This window comes from Spermophilus citellus, assembly GCF_964194105.1.
Source record: "Spermophilus citellus genome assembly, chromosome: 2".
Lineage (NCBI taxonomy): Eukaryota > Metazoa > Chordata > Mammalia > Rodentia > Sciuridae > Spermophilus > Spermophilus citellus.
Window position 1 is genome coordinate 169179991 of NC_138183.1, and position 14385 is coordinate 169194375.

The 14385-nt window shown below is 37.4% G+C and overlaps 1 protein-coding gene across 3 annotated transcripts in view; it reads right to left on the reverse strand.

Moving 5' to 3' along the window:
* The window catches only part of CNTN5 (contactin 5), a gene marked incomplete at both ends in the record, with an annotated part of 738975 nt that overhangs the window by 50813 nt on the left and 673777 nt on the right, over window positions 1-14385 (reverse strand). For all 3 annotated transcript variants that reach the window (XM_081281778.1, XM_081281777.1, XM_081281776.1), the window contains one exon: window positions 13625-13774. In XM_081281778.1, the coding sequence (XP_081137904.1) occupies window positions 13625-13774 (150 nt within the window). The remainder of the gene's footprint in view (window positions 1-13624; window positions 13775-14385) is intronic.

Here is a 14385-nt window from a genome sequence, read left to right on the forward strand (position 1 = left end):
AATGTAATTGATACTTTGCCCACAATCTACAAAGGCTTAACTGTTTGAGGTCTTATCTGGCACGTTGAACTATAGACTATTGACTCTTTTCATCTTTAACTTTGAAAACATTCTTGTAAATACTCAGAATAACCAAAATGTAGTATACCACCTCAGTTTAAGCATGTCTAAATATTTTTGTAAGTACAACAGTTAGAACAAAGTGAGCCACACTATCAACATGACTTAATAACTAAGCAAAAAATATGAAATCATTTTCCCATCATTTTTCCCCACTGTGAAATATTTCTAGTTTTCTTACTGCAGGTGTATAAATGACTTATTACATAATAAGCTTTATCAGAGACTGTGAGAAGCGATGTGTAATTTAGGAGCTCAGTGGTTATTGACTAGTTTGGAAAGAAGGTACAGGAGAATGGAAAGACAGGAGGGAGGTTGTTTATACAGTATAGGTGGGAGGGGAGAGGGACATATAAACATTTTTCCCCTACCAGAATTTAAGTACAAGGCACATGGATATTGCTATTAGTTATCATTTAGATCCATCCATTTACTGGCAAATGTCAGGACTGGAAATTGATGTGCAGCACTTCAGGGACAAGAAAGATAGGAAAAGTCTAACCTGAGGGTGTCAGATTCCTTCCTGAGCTGACAGCCCTTCATTACCCTACCATCTTGCATGTTCAAGTCTTCCATAGCTTTGCCTCTCATCCTCTGTTTCTTCTTTGAGATCTTTGCAGCAAAGACTCGCCTGCCTAATAATGATCAGTTTTCCTTCTAAAAGGCATTTGTGAAAATTATCATCTTGGGCAGATCAGGCCCAGCGCCCTGCTGAGGGGCAGAGCCGCCCCCTCCCCCCGCACCTGAAAGGTAGGCGGACCTGCGACCCACCGGCAGGTCAGGCACAGCAACCTGCGGAGTGGCAGAGCTGACCCACGTGCCTGCAGGGTAGGCGGACCTGCGACCCACCAGCAGAACAGGTCCAGCGGCCTGCTGAGGGGCAGGCCCACCCCTCCCCCCGTGCCTGCAAGGTAGGCGGAACTGTGACCACCGGCAGATCAGGCCCAGCGGCCTGCTGAGGGGCGGAGCTGCCCCCCCCCCCGCACCTGCAAGGTAGACGGACCTGCGACCCACCGGCAGGTCAGGCACAGCAACCTGCGGAGTGGCAGAGCTGATCCACGCGCCTGCAGGTTAGGCGGACCTGAGACCCACCAGCAGAACAGGTCCAGCGGGGAAACCCGAGGAGACTGCTTCTTGGAGCCTGCTCCTAGAAGAGCGTGCACCGAGCTCGGGGCGGCCGGGTTCTGGCTCCCGGAGCTGCTTTGGCCCAGGGCTGGGGAACCCACGGAGACTGATACTTGGAGCTTGCTCCTAGCAGAGCATGCACTGAGCTCGAAGCGGCCGGGTTCTGGCTCCCGGAGCTGCTTTGGCCCAGGGCTGGGGATCCCGCGGAAACTGCTTCTTGGTCCGGGTCCTGCTGGGTGCTGTGGGGGCCAGAGGGGCGGAGTGGAGCTGCCGCCTGCGCCCAGAACAGGCCAAGCAACCCGCCGGCTTGGTATCACGTCACCCCAACTGCAGCTGGGGCCGAAGAGAGCAGCCGCCCATGCCTGGATCAGGTCCAGTGACCCGATGGCGTGGTAGTCAAGTCACCCCATTTGGAGTAGGGGCCGAGCAGAGCTACCGCCCGAGCCTGCAAGGTAGGCAGACCTGCGACCCACCGACGGGACAGGCCTGGTGGCCTGCCAGCGTGGTGGACACGTCGCACCAATTGGAGTGGGGGCTGAGCAGGGCCGCTGCCTGTGCCCGGAAAAGGCCCAGCGACCCACTGGCGTGGCAGTCAAGTCACCCCATTTGGAGTGGGGGCCGAGCAGAGCCGCCGCCCGAGCTCGCAAGGTAGGCAGACCGGAGGCCCACCGGCGGAACGGGCCCAGCGGCCCACCGGCGAAGCAGACATGTCACACTGGTTGGAGTGGGGGTGGAGCAGAGCCGACGCCCATGTCCGGAAAAGGCCCAGCGACCCGCCGGAGTGGCAGTCAGGTAGCCCCATTTGGAGTGGGGGCCAAGCAGAGCTGCCTCCCGAGGCCACAAGGTAGGCAGACCTCCGACCCACCAGCGGAACAGGCCCAGAGGCCTGCCAGCATGGTAGACATGTCACACCAATTGGAGTAGGGGCCGAGCAGAGCCGCCGCCCGCATCCGGATCAGGCCCAACAACCCGAGGGCATGGTAGTCACGTCACCACAATTGGAGAGGGGGCAGAGCAGAGCCGCCACCCACGCCCGCAGGGTGGGCAGACCTGTGACCGACCGGCAGAGCAGACCTAGCGGCCCGCCAGCTTGGTAGACAGATCACCCCAATTGGAGGAGGATCACAGCCACTACCTGCCCTGCAAGGGAGATTTTTCAACTATACAAGAGCAATATAAATAAATAGAGGGAAAATTTCAAAAAAACAACAGTTTCACCAAGCAGAAAGAAACGCGAGCAGTATGAAAAGACAAGGAAAGAAAGGACCACAAGCAATGCAGGTCAGGTCAACTCTAGAAGAGGTAATAGCTGCAACAGATGGAATGTCAGATAAAGAATTCAGGATATACATGCTTCAGATGATCTGGAGTCTCAAGGAAGACATGAGACAGCAAAATCAGACAATGAAAGATCACTTTGACAATGAATTACATAAACAAATCCAAGAAGCAAAAGATCAACTACACAAGGAGATAGAGGTAATAAAAAACAAACAAATAGAAATCCTAGAAATGCAGGAAGCAATAAACCAACTTAAAAACTCAATTGACAATACTACCAGCAGAGTAGAACACTTAGAAGATAGAACATCAGACATTGAAGACAAAGTATTTCAACTTGAAAAGAACATAGACAGCTCAGCAAGACTGTTAAGAAACCATGAGCAGAACATCCAAGAAATATGGGATAACATAAAGAGACCAAACTTAAGAGACATTGGGATACAGGAAGGCATAGAGGTCCAAACCAAAGGAATAAACAATCTATTCAATGAAATAATACGAGAAAACTTCCCAGACTTGAAGAATGAGACAGAATCCCAAATCCTAGAAGCCTACAGGACACCGAATGTGCAAAATCATAAGAGATCCACACCTAGACACATTATAATGAAGATGCCCAACATACAGAATAAGGAGAGAATTTTAAAAGCTACAAGAGAAAGGAAGCAGATTACATTTAGGGGTAAACCAATCAGGATAACAGCTGATCTCTCAACACAGACTCTGAAAGCTAGAAGATCTTGGAATAACATATTTCAAACACTGAAAGAAAATGGGTTCCAACCAAGAATCGTGTATCCGGCGAAATTAAGCTTCAGGATGGAAGATGAAATTAAAACCTTCCATGATAAACAAAAGTTAAAAGAATTTGCAGCTAAAAAACCATCTCTTCAAAAAATCCTTGGCAAAACATTACAGGAAGAGGAAATGGAAAATAAAAATGAAAACCAACAGTGGGAGGTAGGACAGTAAATGGGGGAAAATAATCAAAGAGGAAAACAAATCAGGTTTAGTAACACTAATAAACAAATATGGCTGGAAGAACAAACCATATCTCAATAATAACCCTAAATGTTAATGGCTTAAACTCACCAATTAAGAGACACAGGCTAGTTGAATGGATCACAAAACAAGACCCAACAATATGCTGCCTACAGGAGACGCATTTGATAGGAAAAGATATACATAGACTGAAGGTGAAAGTTTGGGAAAAATCATACCACTCATATGGACTGCAGAAACAAGCAGGAGTGTCCATACTCATATCAAATAAAATATATTTCAAGCCAAAGTTAATGAAAAGGGATAAAGAAGGACACTACATACTGCTCAAAGGAACCATACACCAACAAGACATAACAATCATAAATATATATGCCCCAAACAACGGTGCTGCTATGTTCATCAAGCAAACTCTTCCCAAGTTCAAGAGTCTAATAGACCACCATACAATAATCATGGGAGACTTCAACACACCTCTCTCCACACTGGACAGATCTTCCAAACAAAAGTTGAATAAGGAAACTATAGAACTCAATAACACAATTAACAACCTAGACTTAATTGACATATATAGAATATACCACCCAACATCAAGCAGTTACACTTTCTTCTCAGCAGCACATGGATCCTTCTCAAAAGTAGATCATATATTATGTCACAGGGCAACTCTTAGACAATATAAAGGAGTAGAGATAATACCATGCATCTTATCTGATCATAATGGAATGAAACTGAAAATCAACGATAAAAGAAGGAAGGAAAAATCATGCATCACTTGGAGAATGAACAATAGGTTACTGAATGATCAATGGGTTTTAGAAGACATCAAGGAGGAAATTAAAAAATTCTTAGAGTTAAATGAAAACACAGACACAACATATCGGAATCTATGGGACACATTGAAAGCAGTTCTAAGAGGAAAATTCATTGCTTGGAGTTCATTCCTTAAAAAAAGAAAAAACCAACAAATAAATGATCTCATACTTCATCTCAAAATCCTAGAAAAAGAAGAGCAAAACAACAGCAAAAGAAGTAGAAGGCAAGAAATAATTAAAATCAGAGCTGAAATTAATGAAATCGAAACAAAAGAAACAATTGAAAAAATTGACAAAACTAAAAGTTGGTTCTTTGAAAAAATAAATAAAATCGACAGACCCTTAGCCATGCTAACGAAGAGAAGAAGAGAGAGAACTCAAATTACTAGCATACGGGATGAAAAAGGCAATATCGCAACAGACACTTCAGAAATACAGAAGATAATCAGAAATTATTTTGAATCCTTATACTCCGATAAAATAGAAAATAGTGAAGGCATCGATAAATTTCTTAAGTCATATATTCTGCCCAGATTGAGTCAGGAGGATATAGACAACCTAAACAGACCAATATCAATTGAGGAAATAGAAGAAACCATCAAAAGATTACCATCTAAGAAAAGCCCAGTACCGGATGGGTATACAGCAGAGTTTTACAAAACCTTTAAAGAGGAACTAATACCAATACTTTTCAAACTATTTCAGGAAATAGAAAAAGAGGGAGAACTTCCAAATTCATTCTAGGAGGCCAACATCACCCTGATTCCTAAACCAGACAAAGACACTTCAAAGAAAGAAAAGTACAGACCAATATCTCTAATGAACCTAGATGCAAAAATCCTCAATAAAATTCTGGTAAATTGGATACAAAAACATATCAAAAAAATTGTGCACCATGATCAAGTAGGATTCATCCCTGGGATGCAAGGCTGGTTCAACATACGGAAATCAATAAATGTTATTCACCACATCAATAGACTTAAAGATAAAAACCATATGATCATCTCGATAGATGAGGAAAAAGCATTCGACAAAGTACAGCATCCCTTTATGTTCAAAACTCTCGAAAAACTAGGGATAACAGGAACATACCTCAACATTGTAAAAGCAATCTATGCTAAGCCTCAGGCTAGCATCATTCTGAATGGAGAAAAATTGAAGGCATTCCCTCTAAAATCTGGAACAAGACAGGGATGCCCTCTCTCACCACTTCTGTTCAACATAGTTCTTGAAACACTGGCCAGAGCAATTAGATGAAAGAAATTAAAGGCATAAAAATAGGAAAAGAAGAAATTAAATTATCACTATTTGCAGATGACATGATTCTATACCTAGCAGACCCAAAAGGGTCAACAAAGAAACTATTAAGCTAATAAATGAATTCAGCAAAGTGGCAGGATATAAAATCAACACGCATAAATCAAAGGCATTCCTGTATATCAGCGACAAATCCTCTGAAATGGAAATGAGGACAACCACTCCATTCATAATATCCTCAAAAACAATAAAATCCTTGGGAATCAACCTAACAAAAGAGGTGAAAGACTTATACAATGAAAATTACAGAACCCTAAAGAGAGAAATTGAAGAAGATCTTAGAAGATGGAAAAATATACCCTGTTCATGGATAGGCAGAACTAACATCATCAAAATGGCGATATTACCAAAAGTTCTCTATAGGTTTAATGCAATGCCAATCAAAATCCCAATGGTATTTCTTGTAGAAATAGATAAAGCAATCATGAAATTCATATGGAAAAATAAAAGACCCAGAATAGCAAATTCAATGCTAAGCAAGAAGTGTGAATCAGGTGATATAGCGATACCAGACTTCAATCTATACTACAGAGCAATAGTAACAAAAACAGCATGGTACTGGTACCAAAACAGGCGGGTGGACCAATGGTACAGAATAGAGGACACAGAAACCAACCCACAAAACTACAACTTTCTTATATTTGATAAAGGGGCTAAAAGCATGCAATGGAGGAAGGATAGCATCTTCAACAAATGGTGCTGGGAAAACTGGAAATCCATATGCAACAAAATGAAACTGAATCCCTTTCTCTTGCCATGCACAAAAGTTAACTCAAATTGGATCAAGGAGCTTGATATCAAATCAGAGACACGGCATCTGATAGAAGAAAAAGTTGGCTACGACCTACATACTGTGGGATCGGGCTCCAAATTCCTCAATAGGATACCCATAGCACAAGAGTTAACATCTACAATCAACAAATGGGACTTACTCAAACTAAAAAGTTTTTTCTCAGCAAAAGAAACAATAAGAGAGGTAAATAGGGAGCCTGCATCATGGGAACAAATCTTTAGTCCTCACACTTCAGATAGAGCCCTAATATCCAGAGTATCTAAAGAACTCAAAAAATTAGACAATAAGATAACAAATAACCCAATCAACAAATGGGCCAAGGACCTGAACAGACACTTCTCAGAGGAGGACATACAATCAATCAACAAGTACATGGAAAAATGCTCACCATCTCTAGCAGTCAGAGAAATGCAAATCAAAACCACCCTAAGATACCATCTCACTCCAGTAAGATTGGCAGCCATTATGAAGTCAAACAACAACAAGTGCTGGCGAGGATGTCGGGAAAAGGGTACACTTGTTCATTGTTGGTGGGACTGCAAATTGGTGCAGCCAATTTGGAAAGCAGTATGGAGATTTCTTGGAAAGCTGGGAATGGAACCACCATTTGACCCAGCTATTCCCCTTCTCGGTCTATTCCCTAAAGACCTAAAAAGAGCATGCTACAGGGACACTGCTACATCGATGTTCATAGCAGCACAATTCACAATAGCAAGACTGTGGAACCAACCTACATGCCCTTCAATAGACGAATGGATAAAAAAAATGTGGCATTTATACACAATGGAGTATTACTCTGCATTAGAAAATGACAAAATCATAGAATTTGGAGGGAAATGGATGGCATTAGAGCAGATTATGCTAAGTGAAGCTAGCCAAGCCCTAAAAAACAAATGCAAAATGTCTTCTTTGATATAAGGAGAGTAACTAAGAACAGACTAGGGAAGAAGAGAATGAGAAGAAGACCAACATTAAACAAAGATGAGAGGTGGGAGGGAAAGGGAGAGAGAAGGGAAATTGCATGGAAATGCAAGGAGACCCTCAGGGTTATACAAAATTACATACAAGAGGAAGTGAGGGGAAAGGGAAAAATAATACAAGGGGGAGGAATGAATTACAGTAGAGGGGGTAGAGAGAGAAGAGGGGAGGGGAAGGGAGGGGAGGGGGGATAGTAGAGGATAGGAAAGGCAGCCAAATACAACAGACATGAGTATGTCAATATGTAAATCAATGGAAGTGTAACTGATGTGATTCTGAAATCTGTATACGGGGTAAAAATGGGAGTTCATAACCCACTTGAATCAAAGTGTGAAATATGATATATCAAGAACTATGTAATGTTTTGAACAACCAACAATAAAAAAAATTTAAAAAAAGAAAATTATCATCTTAGCTTGAAAACTGTATCTGAAACTGAAGATATATTTCTTAATTGTGTTTTATTGAACAGACTTGCCTGGACCAAAGTGGTTTTATGATTTTTAAATATTGTCTGCTATATGAGCCATACTGTTATTTTCTCTTTTCCCCAATAATCAAGATTTGGTCTTAGAGGTCTGTTGCTTGCCATAATTTTTGTCTTCTTTTCATCTTACTGAGAACCACTTATACAATATAATTAAATTACTCATTGGATTGTGAAAGCCAATAATGTTCATTTAATAGTATTTGCTTTTAGATTTTCCCAATTACTTCAGCTGAATATATTGTCTATGTAACATTTTCTTAGAAACTGACTAGAAAAACAACCCTTAAAAACTCCATAGCCTATGACTTTTTTTTGTACACAGCACTGCCTAACAACTGGTATTTTCTAGTTGGTCCCAATAAATAATTTAATCCAAGTCATATTTGCTTTGGCTTTCACATACCCACTATATGCATTTACAAAGCCAATTTATATACTCCTAGAGAAAACTAATCTAGTCCTATCATATATTGCAATAGTATTTTTTGCATTTAAAAACTATTTTTTGTATTAGAGAAGTACATGAGTATATTACAATAATATTTTTTTGTCTCCTACATAACTTCTGAACTCAAGAAAATTTTCTAAATAACTATCATGAACCAGAACTATAAAGATACATATGTGAAAACAGCAATATCTTATTAGGAGTCACAGGACAATGAAGAACTAAAGAAATTATAATAAGAAGTTATACAAGTCTCTTCTGAACTTAGAATGAATTACATGTAACTTCATAAGCTAAAGTGGGGCTGGCTAGAGAAGGGTGCAGACTTGCTTAGAAATAAGGTAACCTTTTTTTGATTCTTTCCTATTATCTTTCTTTAGCTCATATAAATAGGATTATAGCTCAGGAAATGCTATTTTGGAAGAAGAGTGTCAGTTTAGAAAATTTGGATGTGCTGGGGCATCTCTCTCTCCAACCCCAACTGTCAATAAGGAGGGAGGGGGCGATTTTCCTACCAAGATAAATAAGGAGAGGAGCAAGACTTCAAAATAAGTAGAGTTCATATACTTACTCTATCACACTCTGCCTGGATGTTGAGCTTCAGAGTTTTGTAGGATGCCCTCTCCCACTCCAGCTATCAGTACAGAAATGAAAATAGTTCTTAAAAAGATCTTATATTTCTAGGAATTGCCTGGACAGGCATGGGGGATGTGAAATAGATACTGTTGAAGTGGACTCTATGGAAAGTAGGTTCGGACAGGCTTGTTGAAGTCACACCCAGTAAGACTGTATGTTAGTTAGGGTGTCATATGTTTCCAGCAAACCCAAAGCACCTCAAAATAGAAGACAGAGGACAAATGCCATCATGTGGACTTTAAATACCCAAGAAGAAGCACATCATACACATTGCACCACCTAAGTAGACGTTTTACCCCTTTCTCATTTTCTTTTTCGTTTCTTCCCATTTTTTAAAATTTTAACTTTGCAATAGGAACCAGTCTATTTAGCACATCACTACATAAGTGTAATATAGTGCATAAAATATTAAGACAAAGGAAGATTTTTATCTGATTTTCCATCTGGTACATTTAAATGTAGAAAAATATTTTTCCTTGTGTGGTCAGAAAAATGTCAAAAGAGAATGATAGATGGAATTCAGTGTACTAAGCAACTGGGGAGCTATTTGTGGAAAAACAATATACATGGTCTTTCATTTGATGCTTCTTTCTCTCTGCTCTTTTAGCCTTGTCTATACTACAAGAACCAAAGGAAATTATTTGAGATAACGTAGGACTCAGTACTGGCTATTAGGAAGAAGGCAAAAGCACCATATGAAGGCCAGACATGGGTTTGGGAGGGAGATGTAGAAGATACCTGAAAAAGGGCCCTCAATATGAAAAAAAGAAACTTCTGAATTATTACTATTGTGTAAATTTCCATTTTATAAAATAACAAATCATTTAAATTAATGATGATGGCGATAGTGCTTATACACATTGTCTTTTTTATTTTATTGGTTCTTTTTAGTTATATATGACAATAGAATGGACTTTGATATAATTATACAAGCATGAGGTATATTTTATTCTAATTAGGACCACAATACCTATCTTTCCCCTTTCTTTTCCCAACCCCCCTTCCATCTATTGATCTTTCTGCCATTTACCCATAGTTATTTTGTTTGTTAAAACTTCTTGATGTACATGATGGTGAGATTCACTGTGGTGTATTCATATATGTACATAGACAACTTATGTCAGATTCACATTATCCAGTGGGATAAGTTCTAATATTTTCCCCATTCCTCTAAGTACGAAAATCAAAGCCTTAAACAAACTTGCTTATGTTCACAATGCTGGAAAATGGAACAATAAAACATTAATTCAGATGTAAACTCAAATAATTACAGATAAAGCTTCCTTTAAAATATGTTTATATTATACACACACATATAAATATATAAATATATATATTTTTTATATAGAAAAAATTTCAATTTTTAATTTATATATACTTATATATAAATTAAAGTTTGAAATAGCAATAGATATTGGGATTTATGTAAAGAGTTTTGGATTAACAGATATTACACAATAAAGAATACGATGCTTTTCTAAATGACAAGTTACATAGTTAACTCTTCTTTTTATTCATCTTTCAAGTGTTACAAATGTATAACTTATAGAATATTGACATTCAGGGAAAGAACTGTTGTTGCTATATTCATTGTATGTTTTTCCATTTTTATCATAGTGCACTTTTCAAATTCATATCTTAAAATGTGACATTATCCTTTTAAGTAACCAAGGATTTATATTGTCTCATAATTTATATGTTGTTTTGAAAATAGTAACATATTTTATAAATTAATAAGCACAGGGATATTTATCTGTCTCTAGTTAAAGCATGTAAGAAAATTTCACTATAAATGTGTACTAATGTAAAAATACATATTTATATTACTGTATTGATATCCTATTGCTAAGAAGTTGAGTTGAATCAAGTTACTTGTATTGACTACAAAAAGTGCTTTGATGACTACAAAATTCAAAATATATCTTAGAGGAAAATTGCAAAGCAAATTTATTTATTATTCATTTGTTACTTTTTGGTGTTGGAAAGGAGCAATTCTAAGGTTGAAATACTTTGCTAAATCTGCTTTGGAATTTAGAATTTTCTAATAAGAGAATTTTAAAGAGGCATAAAATTTTCAAGTGAACATTCTAATGTGAGACCTTTCCCCTCTGAAGCAGCTCTGTCAATTTTCAAAGTTTAGTTGGTCCATTAGAAAAGACTCATCTTTTAAAATACAGGATATGCACTTAATAGAGGCAGAGTGCATCACTTGAGAGGCTGTCTCAGGATATTGGTGTCCCTTTTAATCTGTGCTGCCTGACAAAACAGGCACAAAATTCAACACTTGGTTCAACACCATTAGTAGCTCGAGTTGTAGGTAGTATCTAAGCAAAAGAAGCACAAAGTGGGCAGCACAAGCCTTCAACTCACTTTCAGAGAAGAGTACTTCATGCATTTTTCATACTATTTCTCTTCCATAAGATTTTAATGGACTCAAGTATGTTATGTATATAGAACTCATGATAAAATGGAGAGACAGGCAATACATGATTGAGGAAGCTGCAGAAACAGATGAAGTCTTTCAAATGCATCTTCTGAACATAATTTAGTTTAAAAGCGTTTTTGCTAGAAAACTTTTTAATAGCACAAGGAAATTTATACTATAAAAAGTTTAAAAGGATTATTCATCCCAAACGAATTATTTACGTTTGAAACGAATATTTATAGAGAGCCTCTTAATTAGGCAGCAATCTTTGTCTTTGTTTAAACACAATTAACAATATGCAAAATAAGGCAGTGATTTTTAGAAATTATGTGAGCATAAGTATTACTATTGGCAGTCATTTCCATATCTGCACAGTGAGTACATAAAATGAGGAATGACTAACCTGTTATGCTCTTAATTAATGAACACCTGTACACAATGAAAGCATGGCTGATTTTATGGATGCTTGAAAATCCAACCAGCCAATTAATGTTCAATTTAAAATTCACACTATTGAAAAGTAGCAGAAAAAACAACTTGTGAGAGGCAAATCATAAAAGCAGAGAAGTTGGATTTTTCTGTGCATGAATATTTTCCAGCATATGTAATGTATTTTTTCTCTTGGGTGCTTAATTTTTATGTGGAAAAAAATCTGAAAATATTTTGTACAGTTATTTGTATTTAATGAAATAACTTGATCATTTGGATTTCTTTCCTCATTTTTAAAGGGTCAGACATGATATGCTTAATTGTTGTGATAGTTTATTTTGCTGATAATTATTTTGTTTAATTTGTTAGAAGTCGAATCATATTTTGATCCAAGTCTATAAATATAGTAAAAATGGATATAGTTAATCCTGTCTTCTATGTACATATGCCTGTGACCTAGATAATGATATGGATAAGGCTGCCGAAAGGAAAGAGAAAGAATGTTCCCTTTTAAAATAAGACATTTTGAGTACAAGTTCCAGATACTGTTTTATATTCCAAAGGATAGTGAAGACATGACAAAAATCTTCATTTTAATGATCTTTCTCTGAGTTTTACATATTATCATTAAATATGTATGAAAACATAAGTTTTTTTTTCCTTCCTGGATCTAATACCTACTTTGCCACCTTCCCCATTTATGTTTTTATATTACTCTCATCAAAGTATTGATTCATGTGTCTCCTTGTATTCTGTTAGGTGCTATTAGGTACTGTCTTAATATACAATTAAATACAATTTATTTATGTATTTTAATTGTGTATATATGGATACAAATGGTACCCATTTGATACACACAACATGTAATGATCAATTCAGGATAATTAGCATTCAGTGTTCCTAAACATTTATTATTCCTTTGTATTACAAACCTCTGAACACCTCTTTTCTTCTTTATAAAATTAATATAGAATTTTATAGGGTTATAAAATTTATGTCTCAATAGACTTTGTCCAAAGTAATAAAATCTACTAAAAATTCTTTGTATGGAAATTTCACAGATACACTGATTAATCCATACAATGAATTAATTAACAATCTTAGTAAATTTTTTTTAGTTCCTTGTACATCTACTCTTTAAGAAAGATAGCTTAATTTACTTTTTGAGTAAAGCTGTTAATTCCTCTTATCTACATTAAAAAAAACATTTTTTATCAGAGATACTTATTCTAAAAGACCAGAAAAATGCTTTGTTTTCTAAGTCAGAATGTAGATGTGTGTTTATTATACACATAGACTTCAAGTAAGCAATAGGTCAAGGAAAGACTGTGTTTGTATTTGCAAGGTATAATTTATACAGGTTAGGTGGTGAAGGTCAGCATAAAGGAGTTATAAGGAAGTAGGTTATAATTAAAGGAGGATGTTGTCACTGGAGAAAAAGAAGAAAAATCCATTCTGGATTTTGTGGATGTATAGTGTATAAGTATACAATTAGAATTAGAAACTAATTGCTTCGACTTCATGCTAACTTGAAGATGCTGTGATGGTTGGTAGAAAATTGCAGCATCCACGTGCCTGTATTTGTGGTCAAAAGGAAAAAAAAGTTTTGAAAACAAGTAAAGTGAAAGCATTATTTTAAAGGAAATGATTTTATGATATCTAGGTAAATGCATCAGGACAAATTATATTAAGGCAAGCAATAAAGCAATCATGCTTAATTCAACTTGCTTTCAAAGTCAATTCCAACTTTTTAAATTCTTACCTGCCTCATTTGTGCGGATCATCCGAGATGGGGTGCTTGGATCTCCAGTCCCAATTGGATTGGTGGCTACTACACGAAACTCATATTCCACCCAGGGGTTTAAGTCCACTGCCATGGCTGACTCCATATCTCCTGTTATAATTTCTGGGACTATAGAGAGGAATGATATTTTATGTCATTAGGAGGACTATAAAAATACTATAAATGGCATTCAAAGATATCACTATTACTGACATAATCAGCAGGCAGATTCATACCTCCTCACAACACATGCTCATGGCACCACCTCCAGTGTCAGTAGCAAAATGAAAATCAATTTTCAGAAAATAAGTGCTTGCAAGTGTCAAAGTTTACTGGAGTTTATTAAAATTCTTTACTTATGTTTGGTCATTATATAACTTGTCGTTATCTATACAAAATCATTTCATCAACTCTTAACTCCAGATAAGAGACCAAGTCATAAAATAATTTAAGCAAAGAGTTTTTCTTCAATTTCTAAGAAATTTCTTGAGTAGTTTGCCTGTCCTGGTCTGACAAATATATTTTGCTACTTGGTAGTTCCAAGTAGCAAATTAAGAATATAGCTCTCTATTTTCAAAACTACTTGTGGGATCTAAGTGGATATTCTCACTTCTTCTCATAGTGACTACATTTTTCATCATATTTTGTACTACATTTATTTTTTTATCAAAAGGTAAAATTGTCAATACAATTACCATGTAGTGAAATACTTTTTATATAGTGTATAAGCACTATTCAGA